This window comes from Macaca fascicularis, chromosome 6 (assembly GCF_037993035.2).
Source record: "Macaca fascicularis isolate 582-1 chromosome 6, T2T-MFA8v1.1".
In the NCBI taxonomy this organism is placed as follows: domain Eukaryota; kingdom Metazoa; phylum Chordata; class Mammalia; order Primates; family Cercopithecidae; genus Macaca; species Macaca fascicularis.
Genome location: NC_088380.1, coordinates 167352326 through 167379657, shown reverse-complemented (window position 1 = coordinate 167379657; position 27332 = coordinate 167352326). Strand labels below are relative to the sequence as shown.

Below are 27332 nucleotides of genomic sequence, written 5' to 3'. Positions count from 1 at the left end.
TGCCACAGCTTCAGGTGTTCAGGGATTTGATAGTATTCTGAGTGTTGATGGCTGGTGGGGAGATTTTGAAGATTGGAACTATCTCATGTTTAACTTGCGTTTATTTCTAAATATGAGGCCAGCACAAAGAATATCACCAATAGATGCTAGCACTGGTTGATAAAGAATTTTTCAGAGGGGGCTAAACTTTAATCATGTTGGGACAGAGAAATGAAAACTGCACTTACTTAACACCTGTCAGGAACAACCAAACCTGGTTTAAAAGAATCTTTGTGATCTTCTGTTACCCTCAGCCACAGCTCTTATTGTGGTCACCTTTCTTTCTCCAACATTTGCCTTTCCATGTTCCAACAAATGAAACTGTTTACCATTCTGGGCCGTGTCCTCTCTCACTTCTGGGCCTTTGCACAAGTTATTTCCTCTGTAAAACACTTCTTCCAATCCCACCTAACTTTGCTTTCCCCTGGGGGCTCCCACAGCACCCAGGACTCATAGCTCAAAGCACTGTCATACCTTCTGTGATGGCCTCCTCAGTAGACCATCACAGTAGAACATTACTCGAGTAGACCTCAGTAGACCATCACTCAGTAGAACATCTACTTGAGTTCCTCGAGCAGAAAGATCACGTCAGCCTTATTCACTGTTGGATCCCCTGCCCAGCACATACCAAGCACATAGTAAATATTGCCTTCTCTTAGGGGATGAAATGGGACAGGGATATCTCTGAGGGATATTCTTACAGATGTTGCCAGCTTCTCCTCCTTCTACACAGGCATGAGAAAAGATTTTCTTTCCTGACATTTCAAATAGAAACCCTATTAAACATGATGGTTTTGTTCCTGGTCTTCAGGTAAGAACAGTAGAGAATAATAAGAGTGAGGCAGAAAGAAAGCAGAGAACAAACCTTTAGCAACGACATCCTACTTTTATGCCTGGAATTGTCCTCTTCAGAAATTCAGACACACATAAGGCAATAGCCCAAGAATGATTTTCTGAGGTCAGATATTGGCTTCACTCCCATAGCAACAGAAACAAAACCAGCGTGGCAAGAAATAGCATGGTTTCACACCTCTACTTCTCCTGGTTCACTAACAGAAGAGGTTAAAGGTTGGATTTATTCTGCCATGGGGATGATTAAAATTATGCATTGCTATGCAATCAAAAAAAATTTTAGAATAAAGGCTACTTATGGCACAATTTTAAAGACCAATAAATGTGTCATCAGATAACTAGAAGAATCATTCTCTCCCTCCCATTTTATATTCTATATCATAATATATAATAAACATATATGATATTTTATATCTTTACAAATATATAGATATAAAGATATAAATTTCTATATATAGAAATATAAAAAATATCAATATAAATTCTATATCATAATAATATAAATATTAATTGCGGCTTATTCTGAGAAACTGCTAGAAAACAGGTATGGCCAGGAAAAGAATGAAGGCAGCATAGTCTACAACAAGGGTTGGCAAACTATGGCCTGCAGGCTGAATCCAACCCACGGCATGTTTTTGTATGGATACTAAGAATGATTTTTCTATTTTTCAATGTAAAATTTATAAAATACTAATAGCCTGTCAGCAAGAATAACTGTTCAGTTTTGCTTCTTGGCTCACAAAACCTAAAATATTTACCATCTGACCCTTTACAGAAAAAGTTTGCTGAACTCCCATCTAAAAGATAAAGCACTGGGGAGAGTTTACCTTCGGGGGAAGGCCTCGCTGTATAGAGCTATCTGTGGCTACTTAAATTTAATTAAATTGAATTTCACCAGCAAAATTTCCATAGTCATATGTGGCTACTGGTTTCTGTATTGGACAGTGCAGATATAGAACATTTCCCTCATCACAGAAAGATCTTGAACAGTCTTGGTATACAAGGAGACTCTGTGTGTGTGTGTGTGTGTGTGTGTGTTTCTATGCCTTACCTCCAGTTTCCTGAAACAACTCAGTTCATTGAATGGGAACTCAGTGTGACTAAATGTATTTCAAAAACATGAGTCAATCTCATTTTTCTACACTGAGAAACAAAACAGAATATCATCCCTCACCTTGGAAACCATTGACAATTTCTGATGATTTCACTGTCCAAACTGTCCAGTTGTCTTGATATGGTTAGTATTTCAAGTTTGACTGGGGGGAATGTGTTGGCCCTGGAATCTGAAAGATCTGGGTTCCATTTCTCCTGGGTCCTTTCTCTAGTGGAATTACCCTTGCCAAGTCTCTAAGTTGCTCAACTTCTCCATTTGCTGATCAGTAAAGTTCACTGTAACATTTGTGAAGGCATTTTTTTTTTTTTGAAAACTGCCCAAGTCTCTTGATTACCATTATATCCCCAATACCTAGTGCTGTGCCTAGAAAAAAAAGACACTTAGTAAGTCCTATATTTGTTGAATGGTAAAGAAAATGGTGGACTTATTGTCCAAGGAAAGTACTATAGCAATAACTTTCTATAGCACTAATGTTGAAAGGATTCAATTGTACATAACTGGGGACACTTTATAGCTACCTCATTGTCACTGAGCAGTTGAACCAAAAATAAAGATACCTCATGACCTCTCTTTCAGGTGATGGAGCAAATGATGTAAGCATGATTCAAGCTGCTGATATTGGAATTGGAATATCTGGACAGGAAGGCATGCAGGTATTGTTCTCTGCAACTTTCTTGTTTCTTCCTTCCTTTCTTTGGTCCTTAGTTGAGATATAAAGAAATCTCCAGAGTGTTGGAGAAACTTCTCCCTGAGAACTTCCACCCACATCCAAAGTTGCAATGCCCTCCATAAGCAATGACAGACATAAGGACATTGGAAATCATTTTGCAAATGTACACTTTCATAGTGTCAAAATTCAGCTTGAAAGAATACTAACTTGACTGCTAAATGTTCCCATTAAAACAGACAACATTTTGTGTTTGTGGGTTTTGAGCCATTAACAATTGTATTTCCACCACCAGTGTAAACATTTGGCACTGCTTAAATTTGTTGATGAGGATAGAGAGCATTGACTGGGAAGCTGCAGAATAGTTCTGAAATGTTACCCTTTGCGTATCTCCTATATGCCAGCAATCTGTTAGACCAGGGATATCCAATCTTTAGGCTTCCCTGGGCCACATTGGAAGAATTATATTGGGCTACACATAAAATGCACTAACTATAGCTGATGAGCTTTAAAAAACTGCAAAAAATAAGTCTCATAATTTTGGGCCATATTCAAAGCCATCCTGGCTTGCATTAGACACTTCATATTTAGGATCTCATTGAACTTTAATAATCATCACACCCTCTAATGGACTGCTATTCCATTTTTTAGATTGGGAAACTGGGGCACAGGGAATTAGACCAAAATTTATACCAGGATTTACAAACAGGCATGTTCAGTGTTCATGTTTTCAAAAGAGTACTATAAACTGTTTCTTGTTCTGAGTAATCCCAGGGGCAGAAGACGTATTTCACCTCCAGGTAAAGGAAGAGCTGTCACTTAGCTCCATCTGTGAATGGAGCCAATGGCCTGCCTCAGGGGGTGGTGAAAGTGTTCAGAGGATTGAAAATTGCTTGAATAGAAGCCCCTTCTCTCTGGTTAACCATCACCTCCCTAGCACGGTGCCTGATACATAATGGGCCACAGTCACAGATGGAGCTAAGTGACAGCTCTTCCTTTACCTGGAGCTGAAATGCGTCTTCTGCCCCTGGGATTACTCAGAACAAGACACAGTTTATAGTACTCTTTGAACATGTCTGTTTATAAATCCTGCTTGCTGGAGAAACGGATGCAGAGCCACCCTAGACCACTGATCCCTTCTGATCTGCCCTCCTTGGATTCTAGTGAGGTTTGGATTTCCCAGAAGGGAGGGTGGGGTGTCAGAATCCAAAAAGCTACCCAAGAGTGAACACAACAAGGGGTCTTTAGGACTCTGCTGGCCACAGGCCTAGACCAAAGCAACGCCCTTGAGAGAGTCCCTCTGGGGCACTGGCAGCCATGGATGGAAGCTGATGTGTCTGTTCTCCCCTCTCAGGCTGTCATGTCCAGCGACTTTGCCATTGCCCGCTTTAAGCATCTCAAGAAGCTACTGCTTGTGCACGGCCACTGGTGTTACTCGCGCCTGGCCAGGATGGTGGTGTACTACCTCTACAAGAATGTGGTAAGTAGCCTGTGGCATCCTCCCACCCAGGCCTTGGCAGTCCTTGCCACAGCGCCAGATCTCCCCCTAGCAGTGGGCAAAGCACCTCAGCATAAAAGGAAGGAGTCAGGCTGGCATAGTGTTGGATCTTGAAACTGTTCCTTAATAGCTCTGTGACCTTGAGCTAGACTCTTCTCTTTCTATTTTTGTGAAGTTATTGGGAGAATTGGCAATGCTGTATGAAAAGCACCTGGCACACAGAGGGCAGCACGAATGGCTACTAGTGTAGACTCTGGAGTCAGACACATTGGGTTCAAATCCAGATTCCCATATGTTGTAATGTCCCTAAATCTCAGTTTCACCATCTGTAAAACGGGGGGTGGTAATAGTACCTTTCTCATATATTTGCTATGAGAACTAAATGAAAGCTTGCATATACAGTGATTAGCATATCATAATCGTCTATAAAGTTAACCATTTTTTGTTATTGTTGTTGCTGTCATTACTCTTGGAGTTAAATCTCATAAATGAGATTTTCTTATTGTAACAAAGAAGGATTTGAAGAGCTAGTCTGACTTGTATCTTAGATTTCCTCTCTATATAGAGCCAGCTCAATGCAAGAGTTACACCCCATGCCTTGGGAGAGTGAAGATGAAAAGTACCTCACAGAATATAAGGCTGGAGCCCATGGCTTCAACTTGGGACTTGTACATCACTTCAGTGCCCCTGGCTTTCTTTCAGGGAGTTCCTGGAGGGCAGGATACTAAATAAAATGTCTACTTGGCAAAATGTTTGAGGTGCAGAGATTGTCTGTGTAATCTTACCTGACTCCAACATGCTGTATGACCTTGAAGAAACTGAAGCTCACAGAGATTAATTAATCTTTTCATCAATAATATGGGGAAACTGATTCTATGTCAAGAGGCCTTAGAGTCAGAGCTCTGAAAAGCATATAGCCCTATACAAATACAAACAATAAGTTGTGTCTCCTAAAAACTATGTTGGTTTCTGTCCTGTTGATGAGGTCCCAAAGCAAACACATACCAATTGAGGTATTAAAACTGTCAGAAGACTCTTGTTTGAAAAGCCCTTTATTTACAATGGGTATAGGAAGAAGTCAGAACATTGCTATACTAGTGGAGGGAACAAAAGACTGAGTTTTTCATTATCTAGTTCAAAGGCTTTCAATAAACTCTAAGATCTTCCAAACAAAATTTGACTCCTCTTTGCATAAGTAAAAGAGGAGCATTAAGACCAAGGTGATGGAAGAGAAACATTAGCCAGGTAGTAGCTACAAAATTGCATGTTTTTCCCTCTTGCTCCAGTCTTTCTTTCAGACTCTGACACAGTCACCCTTGCTCAGGAATGACTTTCTGTGCAAAGTTCAATGTATATGTAGATAAACAGCATGACAAAAAGTAATGTAAATTCAGTCAACTCGATGGTAATATTATCTCAGCAAGTCTATGCAAACAAGTCACTCCATCTGACTTGAAACTCACTTTGAGAGTGAAAGACTGTTTACTTAGAATTCAAAATGCCCCTGTTTAATTTTTTTGGCAGCTCAAGGAATAATTCTTTTCAATAAGCACAGCCTCTTCTCTGCATTAAATTTGTGAAATAGGAAAGAAAACGTTTCCAAGCAGCCACGCTTTCAAAGCTTAAATGATATTTATTTCCAGCCCAATGCCATGCTCAAAATTGCGATACTGATGCCGCATTATCTCCCTGTTGCAATTAGAAGGTGGAGAACTATGACTTCCCCATCAGAAACCAATTTCAGAGGGGATTAAAACCCGGCCTGCTCTGAAATTTGAACAATGAATTAATTACTGCACTGTAGCTTCTTGAGAAAGAGCAGGCATCCAATCTCAGCAATGCTGCCACAGGGTTCAATGCACTTCCTGCAAGGTACAAAGATTCCAGTTAAGCAGAAGTGAAAAACAACCAAGATCTTACCAGGGCCTCAGTAGGAAAGAAGCACTCTGTAATGTTAAAACTCCAGGATGGGTGTTAGCATAGAGCTAAGATTAACTACATCGATTCAAATAACAGTTGAATGTCTGCTGTGTGTTGGGAACAGGGCTGAGCAATGGGTATAGAGCAAGAATCAAGCCAATCATGGCCCGCGTGAGGCTTACTGTCTACATCAGGTCTCAGGAAGCTTTCTCTTCAAAGAGCTAGATAATAAATATTTTCAGCTTTGCAAGCTATATATGTCTAGGAAAGTCTAATTGTACAAGCCAAAGATAGGACTGAGAAAGTTTAGAGGTGGTTAAAAAGAGAAAGAACTTTGAAAATTCAGATGCTGATTGTACCACTCTTTAGCTCTGAATTTGGGCAGGGGGCAACAGTGTGTCAGAACCTCAGATTCTTCATCTGTAGAGTGGACCTAATAATGTTAATATTATTGTTAATATCAACATGTGTGATATATTGTACAATAACATAGTACTATTGCTAATAGCAATATTAACCTTTCAAGGTTGTTAGGACAATCTATAGTGTGTATTGCACATCCAGTGATGTACTATATGCTAATATACTGATGTATATCTCACTCCTGGCACATATAGAAGGTCAAATCTTATACCGATGTTACTACTAGTGGCAATATGTTTGTTAAAATAGAGAGCCCCTCCAAAATAACATTGACTCAGCAGTTCAGTAATAGTAGTTACAGCTTGAACACAAACCTGCTGAATGATTTCTTGCAAGACCCTTCACATCTCTGTGCCTCAGCCCCACATAACTGAGAAGTTCTAGTTCTAACTCCAGGACCAGCTGCTTATATGTATGACCTTGGTCAAATCACCAAACCATACCGCAATATGGCAGACAATAACAGTGACCCAGCCCACCCACTAGACAGGAGATCTTGAGTGAGAAAGTTTTAGAAAAAAACGAACAACCTTTAGGCAGATTTTCTCATTCACCCTTCTGAGCTGCATGATCATTAGAAAAGTATAGTGACGTCAACCTTCTCACGAGGTCATCATCCTACCAGGTGTCCTGCTCATGGTTCAGTCTTTCTATTACCCCTTTGTCAGTGACATCTCTTTCTATTACCACTCTACTGCCATTCATATTTCACATGCCATTGGTCTAAGTACTACTCTTCCCAGCTGACAAATGATAAAATGATGTTCAGAAACGTTAAGCAGTTTGTCCAAGGTCACACAGCTAGTAAGTGACAGAACTGGGGATTCAAAACCAGGCCTCTCTGCCTCCAAAATCTGTAGTTTTAACCACCACGGTACAGTAAGTCCTCACTTAATGTCATCAATAGGTTCTTAGAAACTGTGATGTTGAATGAAACAATGTTATTCCAGGACTTGCCATACATCATTTTGCTTTAAGTTGCAGTTTTTAAGAACCTATTGGCAATGTTAAGTGAAGACTCACTGTCCACTCCCCTTAAACAAGTTGGTGGAATTCCCTTCAGGTCCTGAAGAATGTCAGTAGCAACCGTAGTAGTGGTAACAGCAGTAGCTACTACTTCGAGGATTAGAATTACCTCTAATCCTTACATAACCCTGTGTGTTATAAATGAGGAAACTGCCACTCCAGCAGCTCCCACAGGTCCCAAGCAGCAGCTGGTGACCGGCTGCACACGGAGCCCCACTCACAAGGCCATGCTCTTTGCCTGCAGTGCTATGTCAACCTGCTCTTCTGGTATCAGTTCTTCTGTGGTTTCTCTGGCTCCACCATGATTGATTACTGGCAGATGATATTCTTCAACCTCTTCTTTACCTCCTTGCCTCCTCTCGTCTTTGGAGTCCTTGACAAAGACATCTCTGCAGAAACACTCCTGGCATTGCCTGAGCTATACAGGAGTGGCCAGAACTCTGAGGTAAGGGGATCGGGCGGCCAAGGGGAGGTGACTTCAGCTTCTTACTGACCTCTACCCTCCCTGCTGGAGGCATCAGAGAAAGCTGTATGCTGGGGTCAGGAGCCTGCATTCTGACCACTGTTCCATCATTTCCTTTGAGTAACTCCTCTCTCTTTCCTGACCTGTTTCCCATTTGCTATTGAGGGCGTTGGGCCAGACTAGTGGGTATTTTTAATTATTTCTTAATTATATCACACATTAATATGGGACTGCCCTAGTCGAAGGGGAAGAGGCATGCAGAAAGATCCTATACCTTTTGGCGGTCCCCTCCAGGCTCTGAGATGCATCGATGGAACCCCCAAAACCCAGTTTGGGAGCCGCTGGGATTTATAGCTACTTGCTTTTCACTGGATAAGATATACAATGGTTCTGTTTTCATATTAGGGAAGGTAAAACTTAGAACTCAAAATTACATGTGCTTTAGAACTTGCTGGTATCAAATAGACTAAGGCAGGCCTGAGAAGTCATCTGGTGGCATCCTAGGAGGTCCAGAGAGGCCACACTGCAGCCCTGAGTGATTTGGAGAAGTCAGACAGCATGCACTCCCAGCACCAGCAAGAAGCTGGATCAAGGGACCCTGGATGCCTCGAAGAGGGAACTCTGGAAAGAGGGACTTTGCAATGCCAGAGAGTATCTTGCACCTGGAGGAAAGGAGGGCAAAGCCAGGTGTGGTGTTTGTCTATAAATAATTGCCAGCTCTCAAACAGCAAGCCCAGTTGTAACCCAAAGACAAGAGGAGAAAGCAACACAGAAGCCCAAGCAGTCCAGACGAAGGGGGCGTGGTGGGAGCACGTGTTCATCTTGGGCTCTTTTAAGTTTACCCTTCCCATCAACGTGCAGGCTGCATAACAAATTCCTTGAGTATCTAAAAGAAGTTAATGAAGCAAAACCCAAAAACTGTAAAGGTTTGACTTTTCCCAGGGAAGGCACAAAGACTGATGCCTGAGAAGCATTGTTTCTGAAGCTGTTGAGCTTCAGAAACTCTTGGGAACCTGTGATTCAGGCTATGATTGAGATCTCTTAGATGCCACTTGGAAACTTTAGAATCTCTACATGTACCAAGTTTGTAGCAGCACTAGTAATAGAGCTAATGAGTGATAACAATGAATAACTGAGTACTTGCTAGGTACTAAGGCCTGAGTACTTACTAGGTACTAAGGCACAATTGCACTGAGTCCTCTTGAACCCCAAGGAGATAGACTGTGTTATTTTTGCCCACATTTCGTGGAAGAAGAGACTAGTTCTCTGCACAGTTTAGTAATTTTCACAAGGTCACACAGTTAGTTGAACTGAAGTCTGTCACCCCCAAGTCTGCTCCTAATTACTCCATTCTACTACCACAAATACAAGAGGCATTGTAAGTGTCTGGTTGTCTGTCCCAACCACATGCAAGAAAGTTGCTTGCCAAGAATCGAGGCTTGCTATAAGGGTGGTAATTATTGGTGTGTTCTCTCCTGGCAGTGCTATAACCTATCGACTTTCTGGATTTCTATGGCGGATGCATTCTACCAGAGCCTCATCTGTTTCTTTATCCCTTACCTGGTAAGTCATATAGTCCCATTCTAACCACATAAATTGCAGAGAAGAACTGGTCCTTTTTATATAAAGTTCCAGACCAGTAGTGTCCTTCTGGACACTTTAGAGCAGAGGCTCAAACAGGTGGCCTGCAGACTACATCCAACCCAAGGTGTTTGAAAAGTCAGAACACTACCTAAACATTTTGATTACTGCTGGCTCTTGAAAAACTGAAAGCCATATTTATACTGGGTCATTTTTTCCCTTATAGCAAAAATCTGGACTTGACTTTGCAGTTGGGCTCACCTTGTGAGCATGTTCTCCAGTTTGCCTTAGTCTCTACCACTCCCCTTTGTCTTACACCTGGCTATCTTCACTCATTAACTGTTTCCTACTTGAACACTGAAGGTATTTGAATTTACTACCCTTGATTTTTATACAGGCTTGTGCTTTGAAAGTCAAGGAAGCTAGCCTTCAGAGGCTGCACGTTCTGACAATGAGATACCACATTATCTGAAAAAAGTAGCAAGAATGCAGATAGCAAGGGATACCAGCCCAATCTCAGTTTGATTCCTCAGTTTAAATGGTGAGAATTTAGGTAGCAAACAATATATGTCTTCTTCCTGGACCCAGGGAACAGGATGGGAAGCAATCACCACAAGGTAAACACTATTGCTTATCCAATCTCTGGGCTCCTATTCTTTCATAATTAGCGAGATGATGGGGCTAGGGGAGGCAGGGATCTTGTGCTTTGCTTGAATTTCCTTGCTTACAATACCCTCTCCCTGGCCAGGGCTCTGCTTGGCTTTCCTGCTATATCTTTTGCCCTTGAATATGTTTGACAGACCTACAATATAGACCTCTTTGGAGTTCTACAAACCCTCTGTGTTCACCCTCAGTTCTGACCTTTGCTGGAACTGCATTTACCCTCTCTTTCCAAGTGATTAACTCCTCTTATTCTGGTCTCAGCTAGTATATCCTCTCTTCTGTGTTCCCAGGGTACCTTGTACTTGCCTCTATTATAGCACTTACTTCCTTAAATTGTACCACATCCACTCTGCCTAATAGAGTAAACACATTGTAGGCAAACACAGAAGTATCCTCAGCTGTTAGCATAGTGTCTGATGGGCTCTCAATGAATTCTTTCTTCATTCATTCCACAATGGTTTTACAATCCCCATCTTGGCTTACTCCTGCAAACACCATTTCTAAATTAGTCCTATCAATTCCTTTCTCATCTTGATCTGTTCCTCAGATCAGTACCACGCGGATGGCAGCTGGGTACCTCCTCCTTCTCCATTGACAACTGCCTTCATTGATGCCTTACAAACACTGTGTCAAAACCAGAGTTTTAAGTCCACAGACATACCTGACAATGCCTGTCTGTTCCTCCTCTGCAGACCTATAAGGGCTCTGATATAGACGTCTTTACCTTTGGGACACCAATCAACACCATCTCCCTCACCACAATCCTCTTGCACCAGGCAATGGAAATGAAGACATGGGTAAGTGTCCCAGAGCCCCTTTGGCTTGAAAATTGCGCTCCTGTCCATTGACTATACTCAAATTTCTGAATTGTTTCATTCTGTGTTATTGATCCACTCAATAAATGCACACTAAGCTGCTACCTATGTCCTATCTGTACAGAGATGAAAGGGGTGAAAAAGATAAAATTCTGGCCTCAACTTGCTTTTCATCTAGTCAGGATGTTAAAACTAACATATATAAAACAATGAGACAATTAGTTGCAAACATAGATAATATCAATTGATAAAAAGTCCAGGGGTATGGCCAGGCATGGTGGCTCATGCCTGTAATCCCAGCACTTTGGGCGGCCAAGGTGGGCAGATCACCTGAGGTCAGGAGTTTGAGACCAGTCTGGCCAACATGGTGAAACCCCATCTCTACTAAAAATAAAAAATTAGCTGAGTATGGTAGCAGGCGCCTGTGGTTACAGCTACTCGGGAGGCTGAGGCAGGAGAATTGCTTGAACATGGGAGGTGGAGGTTGCAGTGAGCCAAGGTCATGCCACTGCACTCCAGCCTGGGTGACAGAGTGAGACTCCATCTCAAAAAAAAAAAAAAAAAAAAAAAAGTTTAGCGGTGTTTAAGAGACAAGGAAAACACTGACCACTGACCATACATACCTGAGGCTGTGTTAGGGAGGAATTCTCCACATTTAATTTTAGGGTGAATGTTTAGAAACATGCCTCCAGGTAACCATATCTCAAGCATATCCAAATATCACATTTTTGACATCGAAGAAGGCAATGTCACCTTTCTGATTATATTCTTGTAGTCAGTAATAACTATAAAAACTAATAGCTTACAATTCTATGCCAGATATCTCTCTACATGATTAGCAAGTATTATTTAACCTCTAGAATCCTTTGTGTTGGGTGTTTTTATATTCCCATTTTACAGATTTAGAAATACGGTAGATGCAATAAGGTTTAACTTGCTCCCAAGCACTGCAAGATAGAAGCAAGTTTTGAACTCTGGCAGTTTAATGTGAGCCTCTAACATCCATGCTAATAGTGTAAGTAGATAAGATTGAATGGTTCACAGGGAACACTTTACTGAAAGATTTGTCCTTAGCCAAGCTCAAATGGCTTTCTGGAAGCACAAGCATTAAAAATTTGGAAAACAGCCCCAAGTAGGCTCAACATGTTCCTACATTCTGCAATGGAACTCTCCACCCCAACCTCCCACCACCACTGTCACAAGCTAAAGCAGGCCATAACCAGCTGGGCAGTGGCTAAGAGCCACTCAAAGGTAGTTTTGGATCATGGAGTTCTCATTTTGAAAATCCCCTCTCCTATTCAACATGGTATTGGAAGTTCTGGCTAGGGCAATCAAGCACGAGAAAGAAATAAAATAGGAATTCCTATTTATCTTCAAATAGGAAGAGAGAAAGTAAAATTGTCTCTTTACAGATGACATGATTGTATATTTAGAAAACCCCATTGTCAGGGCAGGCGGGGCGGCTCACACCTGTAATCCCAGCACTTTGGGAGGCCAAGGCGGGCAGATCACGAGGTCAGGAGCTCAAGACCAGCGTGGCCAACATGGTGAAACCCCATCTCTACTAAAAATACAAAAATTAGCTGGGCATGATGGCATGTGCCCATAATCCCAGCTACTCGGGAGTTCAGGAGGCTGAAGCAGGAGAATTGCTTAAACTGGGATCTGGGAGGCAGAGGTTGCAATAAGCCAAGATCGCACCACTGCACTCCAGCCTGGGCTATGGAGCAAGACTCTATGTCAAAAAAAAAAAAAACATTGTCTCATCCCAGCCCAAAAACTCAGGATATAAAGTCAATGTGCAAAACTCATAAGCATTCCTATACACCAACAATAGACAAGCAGAGCAACAAATCATGAATGAATTTCCATTCACAATTGCTGCAAAGAGAATAAAATACCTAGGAATACAGCTAACAAGGGAAGTGAAGGACGTCTTCAAGAAGAAGTACAAACCACTGGTCAAGGAAATAAGAGAGGACACAAATGGAAAAACATTCCATGCTCATGGATAGGAAGAATCAATATGGTGAAAATGGCCATACTGCCAAAGACATTTATAGATTCAATGCTATTCCCAAACTATCATCGACATTCTTCACAGAATTAGAAAAATCTACTTTAAATCTCATATGAAAACAAAAAGGAGCTCGTATACCCAAGACAATCCTAAGCAAAAAGAACAAAGCTGGAGGCACCACGCTACCTGACTTCATACTACACTACAAGACTACAGTAACTACAACAGACATATACACCAATGGAACAGAGCAGAGACCTCAAATAACACCACACATCTACAACCATCTAATCTTCAACAAACCAGACAAAAACTAGCAATGGGGAAAAGATTCCCTATTTAATAAATGGTGCTGGGAAAACTGGCTAGCCATGTGCAGAAAAAATTGGACCCCTTCCTTACACCTTATACAAAAATTGACTCAAGATGGATTAAAGACTTAAACATAAAACCCAAAACCATAAAAGCCCTAGAAGAAAACCCAGGCAATGCCATTCAGGACATAGGCATGGGCAAAGACTTCATGACTAAAACACCAAAAGCAATTGCAACAAAAATGAAAATGTACTAAACTAAAGAGCTTCTGCACAGCCAAAGAAACTATCATCAGAGTGAAAAGGCAATCTGCAGAATGGGAGAAAATTTTTGCAATCTAACCATCTGACAAAGGGCTAATATCTAGAATCTACAAGAAACTTAAATTTACAAGAAAAAAACAACCCCATCAAAAAGTGGGTAAAGGATATGAACACATACTTCTCAAAAGATGACATTTATGTGGCCAACAAACATGAAAAAAAGCTCAACATTAATGATCATTAGAGAAATGCAAATCAGAGGATGTGGAGAAATAGGAACACTTTTACACTGTTGGTGGGATTGTAAATTAGTTCAACCATTATGGAAAACAGTATGGCGATTCCTCAAGGATCTAGAACTAGATGTACCATATGACCCAGCCATCCCATTACTGGGTATATACCCAAAGGATTATAAATCATGCTGCTATAAAGACACATGCACACGTATGTTTATTGCGGCACTATTCACAATAGCAAAGACTTGGAATCAACCCAAATGTCCATCAGTGACAGACTGGATTAAGAAAATGTGGCACATATACACCATGGAATACTATGCAGCCATAAAAAAATGATGAGTTTGTGTCCTTAGTAGGGACATGGATGCAGCTGGAAACCATCATTCTTAGCAAACTATCACAAGAACACAAAACCAAACACCGCATGTTCTCACTCATAGGTAGGAACTGAACAATGAGATCACTTGGACTCGGGAAGGGGAACATCACACACGGGGGCCTATCATGGGGAGGGGGGAGCGGGGAGGGATTGCATTGGGAGTTATATCTGATGTAAATGACGAGTTGATGGGTGCTGATGAGTTGATGGTTGCAGCACACCAACATGGCACAAGTATACATATGTAACAAACCTGCACGTTATGCACATGTACCCTAGAACTCAAAGTATAATAATATAATTTAAAAAAACAACAACAAAAAAAAGAGAAATGCAAATCAAAACCATAATGAGATACCATCTCACGCCAGTCAGAATGGTGATTATTAAAAAGTCAAGAAACAGTAGATGGTGAGGCAGTGGAGAAATAGGAACACTTTTACACTGTTGGTGGGAATGTAAATTAGTTCAACCATTGTGGAAGACAGTGTGGCAATCCCTCAAGGATCTAGAGCCAGAAATACCATTTGACCCAGCAATCCCATTACTGGGGATATACCCAAAGCATTATAAATCATTCTATATAAAGACACATGCATACGAACATTTATTGCAGCACTATTTACAATAGCAAAGACATGGAACCAACTCAAATGCCCACCAATGATAGATTGGATAAAGAAAATGTGGTACACGCACACCAGTAGAATACTATGCAGCCAAAAAAAAGAATGAGATAATGTATTTTGCAGGGACATGAATGGAGCTGGAAGCCATTATCCTCAGCAAACTAACACAGGAACAGAAAACCAAACACAACATGTTCTCACTGACAAATGGGAGTTCAACAGTGAGAACACATGGACACAGCGAGGGGAACAACACACACTAGGGACTGTCAGGAGGTGGGAAACAAGTGGAGGGAGAGCATTAGGACAAATACCTAATGCATGCGGAGCTTAAAACCTAGATGACAGGTTGATAGATGCAGCAAACCACCGTGGCACATGCATACCTACGTAACATACTTGCATGTTCTGTACATGTATCCCAGAACTTAAAATAAAATATTTTTAAAATCCTCTGCTCCAGTGTGTGCCAATGACAGAACAAAGTAAAAAAAGGCATAGCCGAATTAAGTACAGGATAAATTTCTTCATGGCCAGAAACACCAGAAGGTGCTGCCATACAATGAGGAAGGGAAGAGGAAAAGAAGGCACTGGGAAGGCTCAAACTGCAGACTTTCTGGGAACTGGGACAGGACACAGATCATGGCAATGGGGACTCTGGCTCCTGTGGGGTAGGGCAGACTGGAACCCCATCTACTGCTGGGTCTAAAATTCTCCTACTCAAGAAAGAAATCTAAAGAAAAGATAACAATGGTAAGCTGTTTGGAGGTATAGTTTTTGTTTGGTTTTGGTTTTTTGTTTTTTTTTTTTTTTTTTTGGAGACAAAGTCTTGCTGTGTCGTCCAGGCCAGAGTGCAGTGGCTCCATCTTGGCTCATTGCACCTCTGCCTCCTGGGTTCAAGAGATTCTTTTGCCTCAGCCTCCCGAGTAGCTGGGACTACAGGCGTGTGCCACCATGCCTGGCTAATTTTTTGTAATTTTAGCAGAGACAGGGTTTCAGTGTGTTAGCCAAGATGTTCTCAATCTCCTGACCTCGTGATCCACCCACCTCTGCCTCCCAAGAAGGTATAGTTTTATCAAAAGCTGTTTGATACTAGAAACCACCAAGCTAATGAAACATTTAGAATTCTTGAAAATAAAATATTGCATTGAAATTAAAACTACGATTTGTAGGATCTGCTCGAGATCAGACACTGGCAAAAAATAAACTGCCAAATTGAAATGTTGTTTTGGGAGCTTATCCAGAATGATACACAAATATGAAAAATAAGAGGAGATGGTGGCTAGAACAAATGGCTTCAACCTCTCTAAATAGAAATCTCAGGAGGAAAAAAGAATGATGGAGAAACAATATTTGAAGAAATTGTCATTGAGGCTGAAAATTTATCAAAAATCTGGATGTATTGCCTGAATATATCATAATTAAGTTGTATAATATAAAAGATACAGAGGCAACCCTTAAGTCTGCCAGAGACTATAAACAAATTACTTGAAAAGGAACAGCTACACTGATGACCAAACAAGAAAAGCCAGGAGACAATGGAGTAATTATCTTCAAAAAACCTGAAGAAGAAAAAAAACTAGAAAAGCTACATTATTAAGAGTAAAACAAAATAAATCCTATTTTCAAATAAACTCTATAAGGTTTACTACCCACAGGCCCTCACAAAAAAGGAACACACTTCTGCAAGAGCATAAACAAAAGCTAAAACTGTAAGACACAGCATAAGGAAGGGCTATTCAATAGGTAGGTAATTTATGCTAAAGCCTTCATAGTGGATAGAAGAATAAAAATACACTTTTTTTTTCTTTTTTTTTTGAGATGGAGTCTTGCTCTGTCACCCAGGCTAGAGTGCTGGAGTGCAGTGACACGATCTCAGCTCACTGCAAACTCCTCCTCCCAGGTTCATGCCATTCTCCTGCCTCAGCCTCCTGAGTAGCTGAGACTACAGGCACCCACCACCACACCTGGCTAATTTTTTGTATTTTTAGTAGAGACAGGGTTTCTCCATGTTAACCAGGATGGTCTCGATCTCCTGACCTCGTGATCTGCCCGCCTCGGCCTTCCAAAGTGCTGGGATTACAGGTGTGAGCCACCGTGCCCAGCCCTAAAAATATACATTTAACTATACATTTTTCCATAAAAGTTTGGTTTTTTTAAGTATCTTAAGATTAATCACTAAAAGGGAAGGAGAAAAAAATCTAGACAACTGTCAATTCTGCAGATGTAGGAAAGATGAAAAAATGAGAGAAGGGGTGGCTGGCAAGATGGCCGAATAGGAACAGCTCCAGCCTGCAGCTCCCAGCGAGATCAACACAGGTGGGTGATTTCCACATTTCCAACTGAGGTACCCAGCTCATCTCATTGGGAGTGTTTAGACAGTGAGTGCAGCCCGCGGAGAGTGAGCCAAAGTAGAGTGCGACATTCCCTCACCCAGAAAGCACAAGGGGTTGGGGAACTCCCTGCCCTAGCCAAGGGAAGCCATGAGGGGCCATGAGGAACAGTCCACTGCAGCCCAGATACTACAGTTTTCCCACAGTCTTCTCAACCCACAGACCAGGAGATTCCCTCAGGTGCCTATACCACCAGGGCCCTGGGTTTCAATCACAAAACTGGGCGGCCATTTGGGCAGACACCGAGCTAGCTGTAGGAGGTTTTTGGGTTTTTTTTTCATATCCCAGTGGTGCCTGGAACACCAGCGAGATAGAACCATTCACTTCCCTGAAAAGGGGGCTGAAGCCAGGGAGCTGAGTGGTCTAATTCAGCAGATCCCACCCCCATGGAGCCCAGTGAGCTAAGATTCACTGGCTTGAAATTCTTGCTGAGAGCACTGCAGTCTGAAGTCGACCTGGTACACTCCAGCTTGGTTGGGAGAGGGGAGTCCACCATTACTGAGGCTTCAGTAGGTGGTTTTCCCCTCACAGTGTAAACAAAGCCACCAGGAAGTTCGAACTGGGCAGAGCCCACTGCAGCACCTCAAAGCCTCTGTAGCCAGACTGCCTCTCTAGATTCGGGTGGGGCATCTCTGAAAGAAAGTCAGCAGCCCCAGTCAGGCTTATAGATAAAACTCCCATCTCCCTGGGACAGAGCACCTGGGGGTAGGGGTAGCTGTAGGCACAGATTCAGCAGACTTAAACGTTCCTGCCTGCCAGCTCTGAAGAGAGCAGCAGATCTCCCAGCACAGAGCTCGAGTGCTGTGCTAAGGGACAGACTGCCTCCTCAAGTGGGTCCCTGACCCCTGTGCTTCCTGATTGGGAGACACCTCATACAGGAGAGCTCTGGCTGGCATCTGGTGGGTGCCCCTCTGGGATGAAGCTTCCAGAGGAAGGAGCAGGCGGCAATCTTTGCTGTTCTGCAGCTCTGCTGGTGATACCCAGGCAAACAGGGTCTGGAGTGGACCTCCAGCAAACTCCAGCAGACAGGCCTGATATTAGAAAGAAAACTAACAAACAGAAAGGAACAGCATCAACATCAACCAAAAAGAGTCCGCACAGAAACCCCATCTGAAGGTCACTAACATCAAAGACCCAAAGGTAGATAAATCCATGAAGATGAGAAAAAAACAGCACAAAAAGCCTGAAAATTCCAAAAACCCAAATTCCTCTTCTCCAAAGGATCACAACTCCTCACCAGCAAGGGAACAAAACTGGATGGAGAATGAGTTTGATGAATTGACAGAAGTAGGCTTCAGAAGGTGGGTAATAACAAACACCTCCGAGCTAAAGGAGTATGTTCTAATGCAATGCAAGGAAGCTAACAATCTTGAAAAAGGGTTGGAGGAATGACTAACTAGAACAACCAGTTTAGAGAAGAACATAATTGACCTAATGGAGCTGAAAAACACAGCATGAGAACTTCGTGAAGCATACACGACTATCAATAGCTGAATCAATCAAGCAGAAGAAAGGATATCAGAGATTGAAGATAAACTTAATGAAATAAAGAATGAAGACAAGATTAGAGAAAAAAAGAATGGAAAGGAATGAACAAAACCTCCAAGAAATATGGGACTATGTGAAAAGACCAAACCTACATTTGATTGGTATACCTGAAAGTGATGGGGAGAATGGAACCAAGTTGGAAAATACTCTTCAGGATGTTTTCCAGATCTTCTCCAACCTAGCAAGACAAGCCAAGACACATAATTGTCAGACTCACCAAGGTTGAAATGAAGGAAAAAATATTAAGGGCAATCAGAGAGAAAGGTCCGGTTACCCACAAAGAGAAGTCCATTGGACTAACAGCGGATCTCTTTACAAAAACCCTACAAGCCAGAAGAAAGTGGGGGCTAATATTCAATATTCTTAAAGAAAAGCTTTTTCAACCCAGAATTTCATATCCAGCCAAACTAAGTTTCATAAGCAAAGGAAAAATAAAATCCTTTACAGACAAGCAAATGATGAGAGATTTTGTCACCACCAGGCCTGCCTTACAAGAGCTCCTGAAGGAAGCACTAAATATGTAAAGAAAAAACCAGTACCAGCCACTGCAAAAACATACCAAATTGTAAAGACCATTGACACTATGAAGAAACTGCATCAACTAATGGGCAAAATAACTAGCTAACATCATGACAGGATCAAATTCACATATAACAATATTAACCTTAAACGTAAATGTGTTAAATGCCCCAATTAAGAGACATAGACTGGCAAATTGGATAAAGAGTCAAGACCCATTGGTGTGCTGTATTCAGGACACCCATCTCACATGCAAAGACACACATAGGCTCAAAATAAAGGGATGGAGGAATACTTACCAAGCATATGGAAAGCAAAAAAAAAAAAAAAAAAAAAAAAAAAAAAAAAAAAAAAAGCAGGATTGCAATCCTAGTCTCTGATAAAACAGACTTTAAACCAACAAAGATCAAAAAAGATAAAGAAGGGCATTACATAATGGTAAAGGAATCAATGCAACAAGAAGGATTAATTATCCTAAATATATATGCACCCAATACAGGAGCACTCAGATTTATAAATCAAGTTCTTAGAGACCTACAAAGAGACTTGGACTCCCACACAATAATAATGGGAGACTTTAACACCCCACTGTCAATATTAGACAGATCAACAAGACAGAAAATTAACAAGGATACTCAGGACTTGAACTCAACTCTGGACGAAGCAGTCCTAATAGACATCTACAGAACTCTCCACCCCAAATCAACAGAATATACATTCCTCTCAGTACCACATCACACTTATTCTAAAACTGACCACATAATTGAAAGTAAAACACTCCTCAGCAAATGCAAAAGAATGGAAATCCTAACAGTCTCTCAGACCACAATGCAATCAAATTAGAACTCAGCATTAAGAAACTCACTTGAACTGAACCACTACATGGAAACTGAACAACCTGCTCCTGAATGACCACTGGGTAAATAACGAAATTAAGGTAGAAATAAAGAAGTTCTTTGAAACCAACGGGAACAAAGACACAATGTACCAGAATCTCTGGGACACAACTAAAGCAGTGTTTAGAGGGACATTTATAGCACTAAATGCCCACAGGAGAAAGTGGGAAAGATCTAAAATTGACACCCTAACATCACAATTAAAAACATGAGAGAGGCAAGGCAAACAAATTCAAAAGCCAGCAGAAGACAAGAAATAACTAAGATCAGAGCAGAACTGGAGATAGAAACACAAAAAAACCTTCAAAAAATCAATGAATCCAAGAACTGTTTTTTTGAAAAGATTAACAAAATAGACCACTAGCCAGACTAATAAGAAACGAAAGAAAAATCAAATAGCTACAATAAAAAATGATAAAGGGGATATCACCACTGATCCCACAGAAATACAAACTACCATCAGAGAATACTATAAACACCTCTACACAAATAAACCAGAAAATCAAGAAGAAATAGATAAATTCCTGGACACATACACTCTCCCAAGACTAAAGCAGGAAGAAGTCAAATCCCTCAATAGACCAATAATAAGTTCTGAAATTGAGGCAGTAATTAATAGAAACCAAACCAAAGAAAGCCCAGGACCAGACTGATTCACAGCCGAATTCTACCAGAGGTACAAAGAGGAGCTGATATCATTTCTTCTGAAACTATTCTAAACAATTAAAAAAGGACTCCTCCCTAACTCATTTTATGAGGCCAGCATCATCCTGATACCAAAAGCTAGCAAAGACACAACAAAAAAAGGAAATTTCAGGCCAATATCCCTGGCTAAACATTGATGCAAAAATCCTGAATAAAATACTGGCAAACCGAATCCAGCACCACATCAAAAAGCTTATCCACCACAATCAAGTCAGCTTCATCTCTGGGATGCAAGGCTGGTTCAACATACACAAATCAATAAATGTAATCCATCACATAAACAGAACAAATGACAAACACCACACAATTACCTCAATAGATGCAGAAAAGGCCTCCAATAAAATTCAACACCTCTTAATGCTAAAAACTCTCAATAAACTAGGTACTGATAGAATTTATCTCAAAATAATAAGAGCTATTTATGACAAACCCACAGCCAATATCATACTGAATGGGCAAAAGCTGGAAACATTCCCGTTGAAAACTGGCACGAAACAAGGATGTCACCCTCTCTCACCACTCCTATTCCATGTAGTATTGGAAGTTCTGGCCAGGGCAATCAGGCAAGACAAAGAAATAAAGGGTATTCAAATAGGAAAAGAGGAAGTCAAATTGTCTCTGTTCACAGATAACATGATTGTATATTTAGAAAACCCCGTCGTCTCAGTCCCAATTCTTAAGCTGATAAGCAACTTCAGCAAAGTCTTGGGATAAAAAATCAGTGTGCAAAAATCACAAGCATTCCTATACACCAATAATAGACAAACAGCCAAATCATGCGTGAACTCTCCCATTCACAATTGCTACAAAGACAATAAAATACCTAGCAATACAGCTAACAAGAGAAGTGAAGGACACCTTCAAGGAGAACTACAAACCACTGGTCAAGGAAATAAGAGGACACAAACAAATGGAAAAACATTCCATGATCATGGATAGGAAGAATCAATATCATGAAAATGGCCATACTGCCCAAATTAATTTATAGATTCAATGCTATCCCCATCAAGCTACCACTGACTTTCTCCACAGAACTGGAAAAATCTATTTTAAATTTCATATGGAACCAAAAAAACAACCCATATAGCCAAGACAATGCTAAGCAAAAAACACAAAGCTGGAGGCATCACACTACCTGACTTCAAACTATGCTACAAGGCTACAGTAACCAAAACAGCATGGTACTGGTACCAAAACAGAGATATAAACCAATGAAACAGAATGGAGGCTTCGGAAATCACACCATACATCTACAACCATCTAATATTTGACAAACCTGACAAAAACAAGCAATGGGGAAAGGATTCCCTATTTAATAAATAGTGTTGGGAAAACTGGCTAGCCATAGGCAGAAAACAAACTGGACCCCTTCCTTACACCTTATACAAAAATTCACTCAAGATGGATTAATGACTTAAATGTAAGACCTAAAACCATAAAAACCCTAGAAGAAAACGTAGGCAATACCATTCAGGACATAGGCATGGGCAAAGATGACTAAAACACCAGAAGCAATGGCAACAAGAGCGAAAATTGACAAATGGGATCTAATTAAACTAAAGAGCTTCTGCAGAGCAAAAGAAACTATTATCCAAATGTACAGGCAAGGAGGATGGTTGGTTGTGGCCAGCCAGGCTGAAGAAGCCGGGACGCGGGTCTCTGGGCCTTGGGAACCCAGCCTGTACTCACCTCCGCCCCTTCTCCCCGCCGCTGTCCGCAGCCATGGCTCTACGCTACCCTATGGCCGTGGGCCTCAACAAGGGCCACAAGGTGACCAAGAACGTGAGCAAGCCCAGGCACAGCCGCCGCCGCGGGCGTCTGACGAAACACACCAAGTTCGTGCGGGACATGAATCGGGAGGTGTGTGGCTTTGCCCTGTAAGAGCGGCACGCCATGGAGTTACTGAAGGTTTCCAAGGACAAACGGGCCCTCAAGTTTAGCAAGAAAAGGGTGGGGACGCACATCCGCGCCAAGAGGAAGCGGGAGGAGCTGACCAACGTATTGGCCGCTATGAGGAAAGCTGCTGCCAAGAAAGACTGAGCACCTCCCCTGGCTTCTCCCTGAAATACCAGCTTGACAGAAAAAAAAAAAAAAAAAAAAAAAATGAACAGGCAACCTACAGAATGGGAGAAAATTTTTGCAATCTATCCATCTGACAAAGGGCTAATATCCACAATCTACAAGAAACTTAAATTTACAAGAAAAAACAATCCCATCAAAAAGTGGGCAAAGGATATTAACAGACACTTCTCAAAAGAAGACATTTATGCAGCCAACAGACACATTAAAAAAGCTCATCATCACTGGTCATTAGAGAAATGCAAATCAAAACCATAATAAGATGCCATCTCACACCTGTTAGAATGATGATCATTAAAAAGTCAGGAAATAACAGATGCTGGAGAGGATGTGGAGAAATAGGAACACTTTTACACTGTTAGTGGGAGGTTAAATTAGTTCAACCATTGTGGAAGACAGTGTGGCGATTCCTCAAGGATCCAGAACCAGAAATACCATTTGACCCAGCAATCCCATTACTGGGGATATACCCAAAGCATTATAAATCATTCTACTATAAAGACATATGCACAAGTATGTTTATTGCAACATTGTTCACAATAGCAAAGACTTGGAACCAACCCAAATGCCCACCAATGATAGACTGGATAAAGAAAATGTGGCACATAAATACCATGGAATACTATGCAGCCATAAAAAAGGATGAGTTCATGTACTTTGAAGGGACATGGATGAAGCTGGAAACCATCATTCTCAGGAAACTAACACAGGAACAGAAAACCAAATACCACATGTTCTCACTCATAAGTGAGAATTGAACAATGAGAACACATGGACATAGGGAGGGCAACATCACACACTTGGGCCTGTCAGGTGGTGGTTGGGGGTGGGTGGGGCTAGGGGAGGGATAGCATTAGGAGAAATACCTAATGTAGATGATGGGTTGATGGGTGCAGCAAGCCACCATGGCATGTGTATACCTACATAACAAACCTGCACATTCTGCACATGTAGCCCAGAACTTAAAGTATGATAATGAAAAAAATGCATTTTAATTTAAAAACAATGAGAGCAAAGAAAATGACAAACAAAAACTGCAAAATGAGATGTTTAACTAAATTGAAATATATCAGTACTCATAGTAGAAGTAAGTAGATTAAATTCTTCCTCTAAAAACAAAAATTACAGATTGGATTTTTTTTCATCCAGCAAAAATAAGAAATGGACAAATTCACAATCATAGTTTGAGATTTTCATACAACTCTATAAGAAACTGGTATAGATCAAATAGACAAAAAAAGTAGAAGGGGTTTAGAAACTTTTAATAAATTATGTTTGATCTGATATATAAAACTTTGCTCAAAACAGATAACACATTTTTTTCAAACATACACAGACAATTTGCCAGAGAGATAATGGTAAATCAAAGGAATTTGAAAGAAAAAAAAATCATAAAGTTTATGTTCTCTGACAAGTTATTTAAATTAGAAACCAGCAATAAACAGGTAGCCACATAAAACCTAACAAGCTTAGAAATTTCCAAATGTACTTCTAAACAACTTATGAAATAAAGAGTAAGTCATGATGGAAATTCTAAATACCTCTTGCTGAATGACTATAAACATATTAGTACTTTTAATGGCAAAATCCAAGATTACTTATGTGCCAACATAAGGATTAGAAAGCCCCTAGGGTAGGGTGCTCCCCAGCCCCAGAAAATCAATAATGATCTGTCTTAAGTAGGAGCAGTAATTCTTTTCCCTTCAGCAGTGATTGGTCCAGGGTGGGCACATGATCCAGCTCTCAGCCAATGAGAGGTCAAGGGAAATCTGGTTTTTTTGTTATTATTAATAAGATAGAGTCATGAGGTAAAAGCCTTTTATCCCACCTTTTCCTTCCTGCTTTTGTCAGTGCCCTGTGACCAAATGATGTGTGGCACTGCAGCCACTGTTTTGGGCAATGAGTTTAAAGACAAAGTCAACTACTGCTGGAGATCCCAGAGCAGAAAGATGAGAAGAGCCTGGATTCTTGGACACACTGAGCCCCTAGATGCCCACCTTCAGATGTTTTGCTATAAAAGATGATATTTCTTTGCTTAGGCCGCTGTCAGACACACTGTCACTTGGAGTTGAAAATATTATAATGAATGCCATCACATTCCCAGTGCCATATTCCTCAGATTACCTTCCGAGAAGGAAACTAAAGCTAGCAAACCCTTGAAGGTACAGGGATCAGCATTACAGCTGAGGTGTCTGGACTTTTCCTGGGAGGGAAATGTGTTCAGAAGATCCTCCCATCTCCAATGTGCCAACATCTACCTATGATACTTACCTCTCCCTTGCTTCACATCCTACCATGGCTCCCCATTGCTCTTAGGACAGAGTCCAAACTCCTCACTTATGGGCCTGTAATATCTGGCTCCTGCTGGCCCCCTGGCATCACCAGTGACACTTTCTACTTCATACTTAGACCCCAGCCAGACCAAGCTACTTGTTCTCGAATACCCTATCTCACTCCTAGGCCTCTGCATTTGCTAATTTCTCTCCCATTTCCTCTGGCTCTCTCTTCATCCTTCAGGCCTCATCTCAAATGTTGTCTCCTCCAAAAGGCCTTCCTTGGTGTCTAGGCTGGATTCTGTAACCCCTTGGGGCGCCCATTGTGCCTTGCGATTTCTCTTATTAAACACTTATTGAACTGGATTGTGATTGTTTTCATAACTGCTCTGCACTATGCTGCTTCCAGCTCTCTTTCCTAACTTCTGGCCCTGATTACCAAATGTGAGCTTAGGCTCATGGCCAGATTCTTGGCTGTAGACTCAAAGACAACTGCTTCCCATAGACCTATCCATCACTTTTTTGCAGTCACGTCTGCAGTTGGATGTGCTTGGTTTCTAATGTGGTGACTTTCATCCTTTAAGTCCTCTTCTGGGCTTCACTTTCTCACTCCTCTCACAATTATGGGAGGACTAGTCCCTGTAGTAAATCTCTTATCCTAGAAGCTCACAGTAACTCTGCTCCCCTGACTGATACACAATCCAGAGCAGACACTGTCTCCTGGTTTTGGAAATGGAGACATGACCCAGAACCCCATCCAGACAATTCTACCCCACCCCATTCACAGTGATTGGTTCAGGCATGTACATATTACCCAATCCTCGTCAATGAGATCCTGCCTTAGGATTTTTGTTGGAAAGCCAGAGCAGTCTTTCCGCTGTGGTTTCTGAGCCAGTTGTTTGGAAGCCTGGAGCAACTGGCAATTTCTTGCCATAATGTAGAAAGGCCTACTGGAGGATGAGGCCAACAGAGAGGAAAGCAGGATGAAGAAAGGGAGAGGTGCAGATTCCATGTGACATTGCTGAGTGCCTGCATCCAGCTTTGCCTGAAGCTAATCTTACCTCTAGGCTTATTATAGCTCAATTCAGTCATAGTTGGTTTTTTGTACCATCTAGTCAAAAGAGCCTGGCCAATGTGTGAACAATAACTATCTGTTAAATAAATGAATCTCAAATTGACTGTGGCTATTTATTAGGATATTTTTTTTATTTGTTTAATCCATTGTTTTCTTTTTAGAAGAAAAAAAAATTTAGGGGGTCGGTGTTATATAAAAAATGAATCCTAGATAGAATCCTAGGAAGGGATTTTAACCATTTAATCCCATACTTTTTATAATTATAGATAGGGAAATTGAGGCTCAAAGAGGGTATCTAACCTGCCAGGATCACATGGCCAGGTAGAGAATGTATAATCTGAATATGCTCATAAGGAAACATCAGACGAAGGCAAAATGAGCATTAATCTTTCTTTAAACAAAAAGGTGGTAGGTAGGGTGAAAGTATTCCAGTATTTTTCAAAAATGTCAATACCATATAAAACCAAAGGCTATGAAATATTCCAAATTAAAAGAGACTAAGGAGATATGAAAACCAAATGCAATATATGACCCTAAACTGGATTCTGTACTGAAGGGGGAAAAAACACACACCTTTAGGATATTATTGGATCAATTAACAAAATATGAATATAAAAAATTTTAGCCATGTTAAATTAATTTTAGCAATGTTAAGTTTGGTAAAATTTACCAAAATGCAGTCAAGATCACTCAGCAAGCCTGAATAAGCCAAATCCTATCCCCAAAAACATTAGACCCAAAGGATTTAAAATTTGATCAAACTTGTAAAGAACAGGTGATCTCTATTTTATATCAATTTTTTCATGGAATAAAGAAATAGAAAAAGATAAGTGTCTTAGTCGGTTTATGCTACTGCAACAGAGCACCTGAGACTGGGTAATTTACAAAGAATAGAAGTGGATTTCTCATAGTTCTAGGGGCTTATAAGTCCAAGA

General features: G+C 41.0%; 1 protein-coding gene and 1 pseudogene across 2 annotated transcripts in view; both read left to right on the top strand.

Moving 5' to 3' along the window:
- The window catches only part of ATP10B (ATPase phospholipid transporting 10B (putative)), a 273772-nt gene that overhangs the window by 234372 nt on the left and 12068 nt on the right, over window positions 1–27332 (top strand). For both annotated transcript variants that reach the window (XM_005558441.4, XM_073994704.1), the window contains 5 exons: window positions 2582–2658; window positions 4027–4152; window positions 7784–7984; window positions 9485–9565; window positions 10939–11043. In XM_005558441.4, coding sequence (XP_005558498.3) covers window positions 2582–2658; window positions 4027–4152; window positions 7784–7984; window positions 9485–9565; window positions 10939–11043 — 590 coding nt within the window. The remainder of the gene's footprint in view (window positions 1–2581; window positions 2659–4026; window positions 4153–7783; window positions 7985–9484; window positions 9566–10938; window positions 11044–27332) is intronic.
- LOC102134727 (large ribosomal subunit protein eL36-like) lies at window positions 22680–23025 on the top strand (annotated as a pseudogene).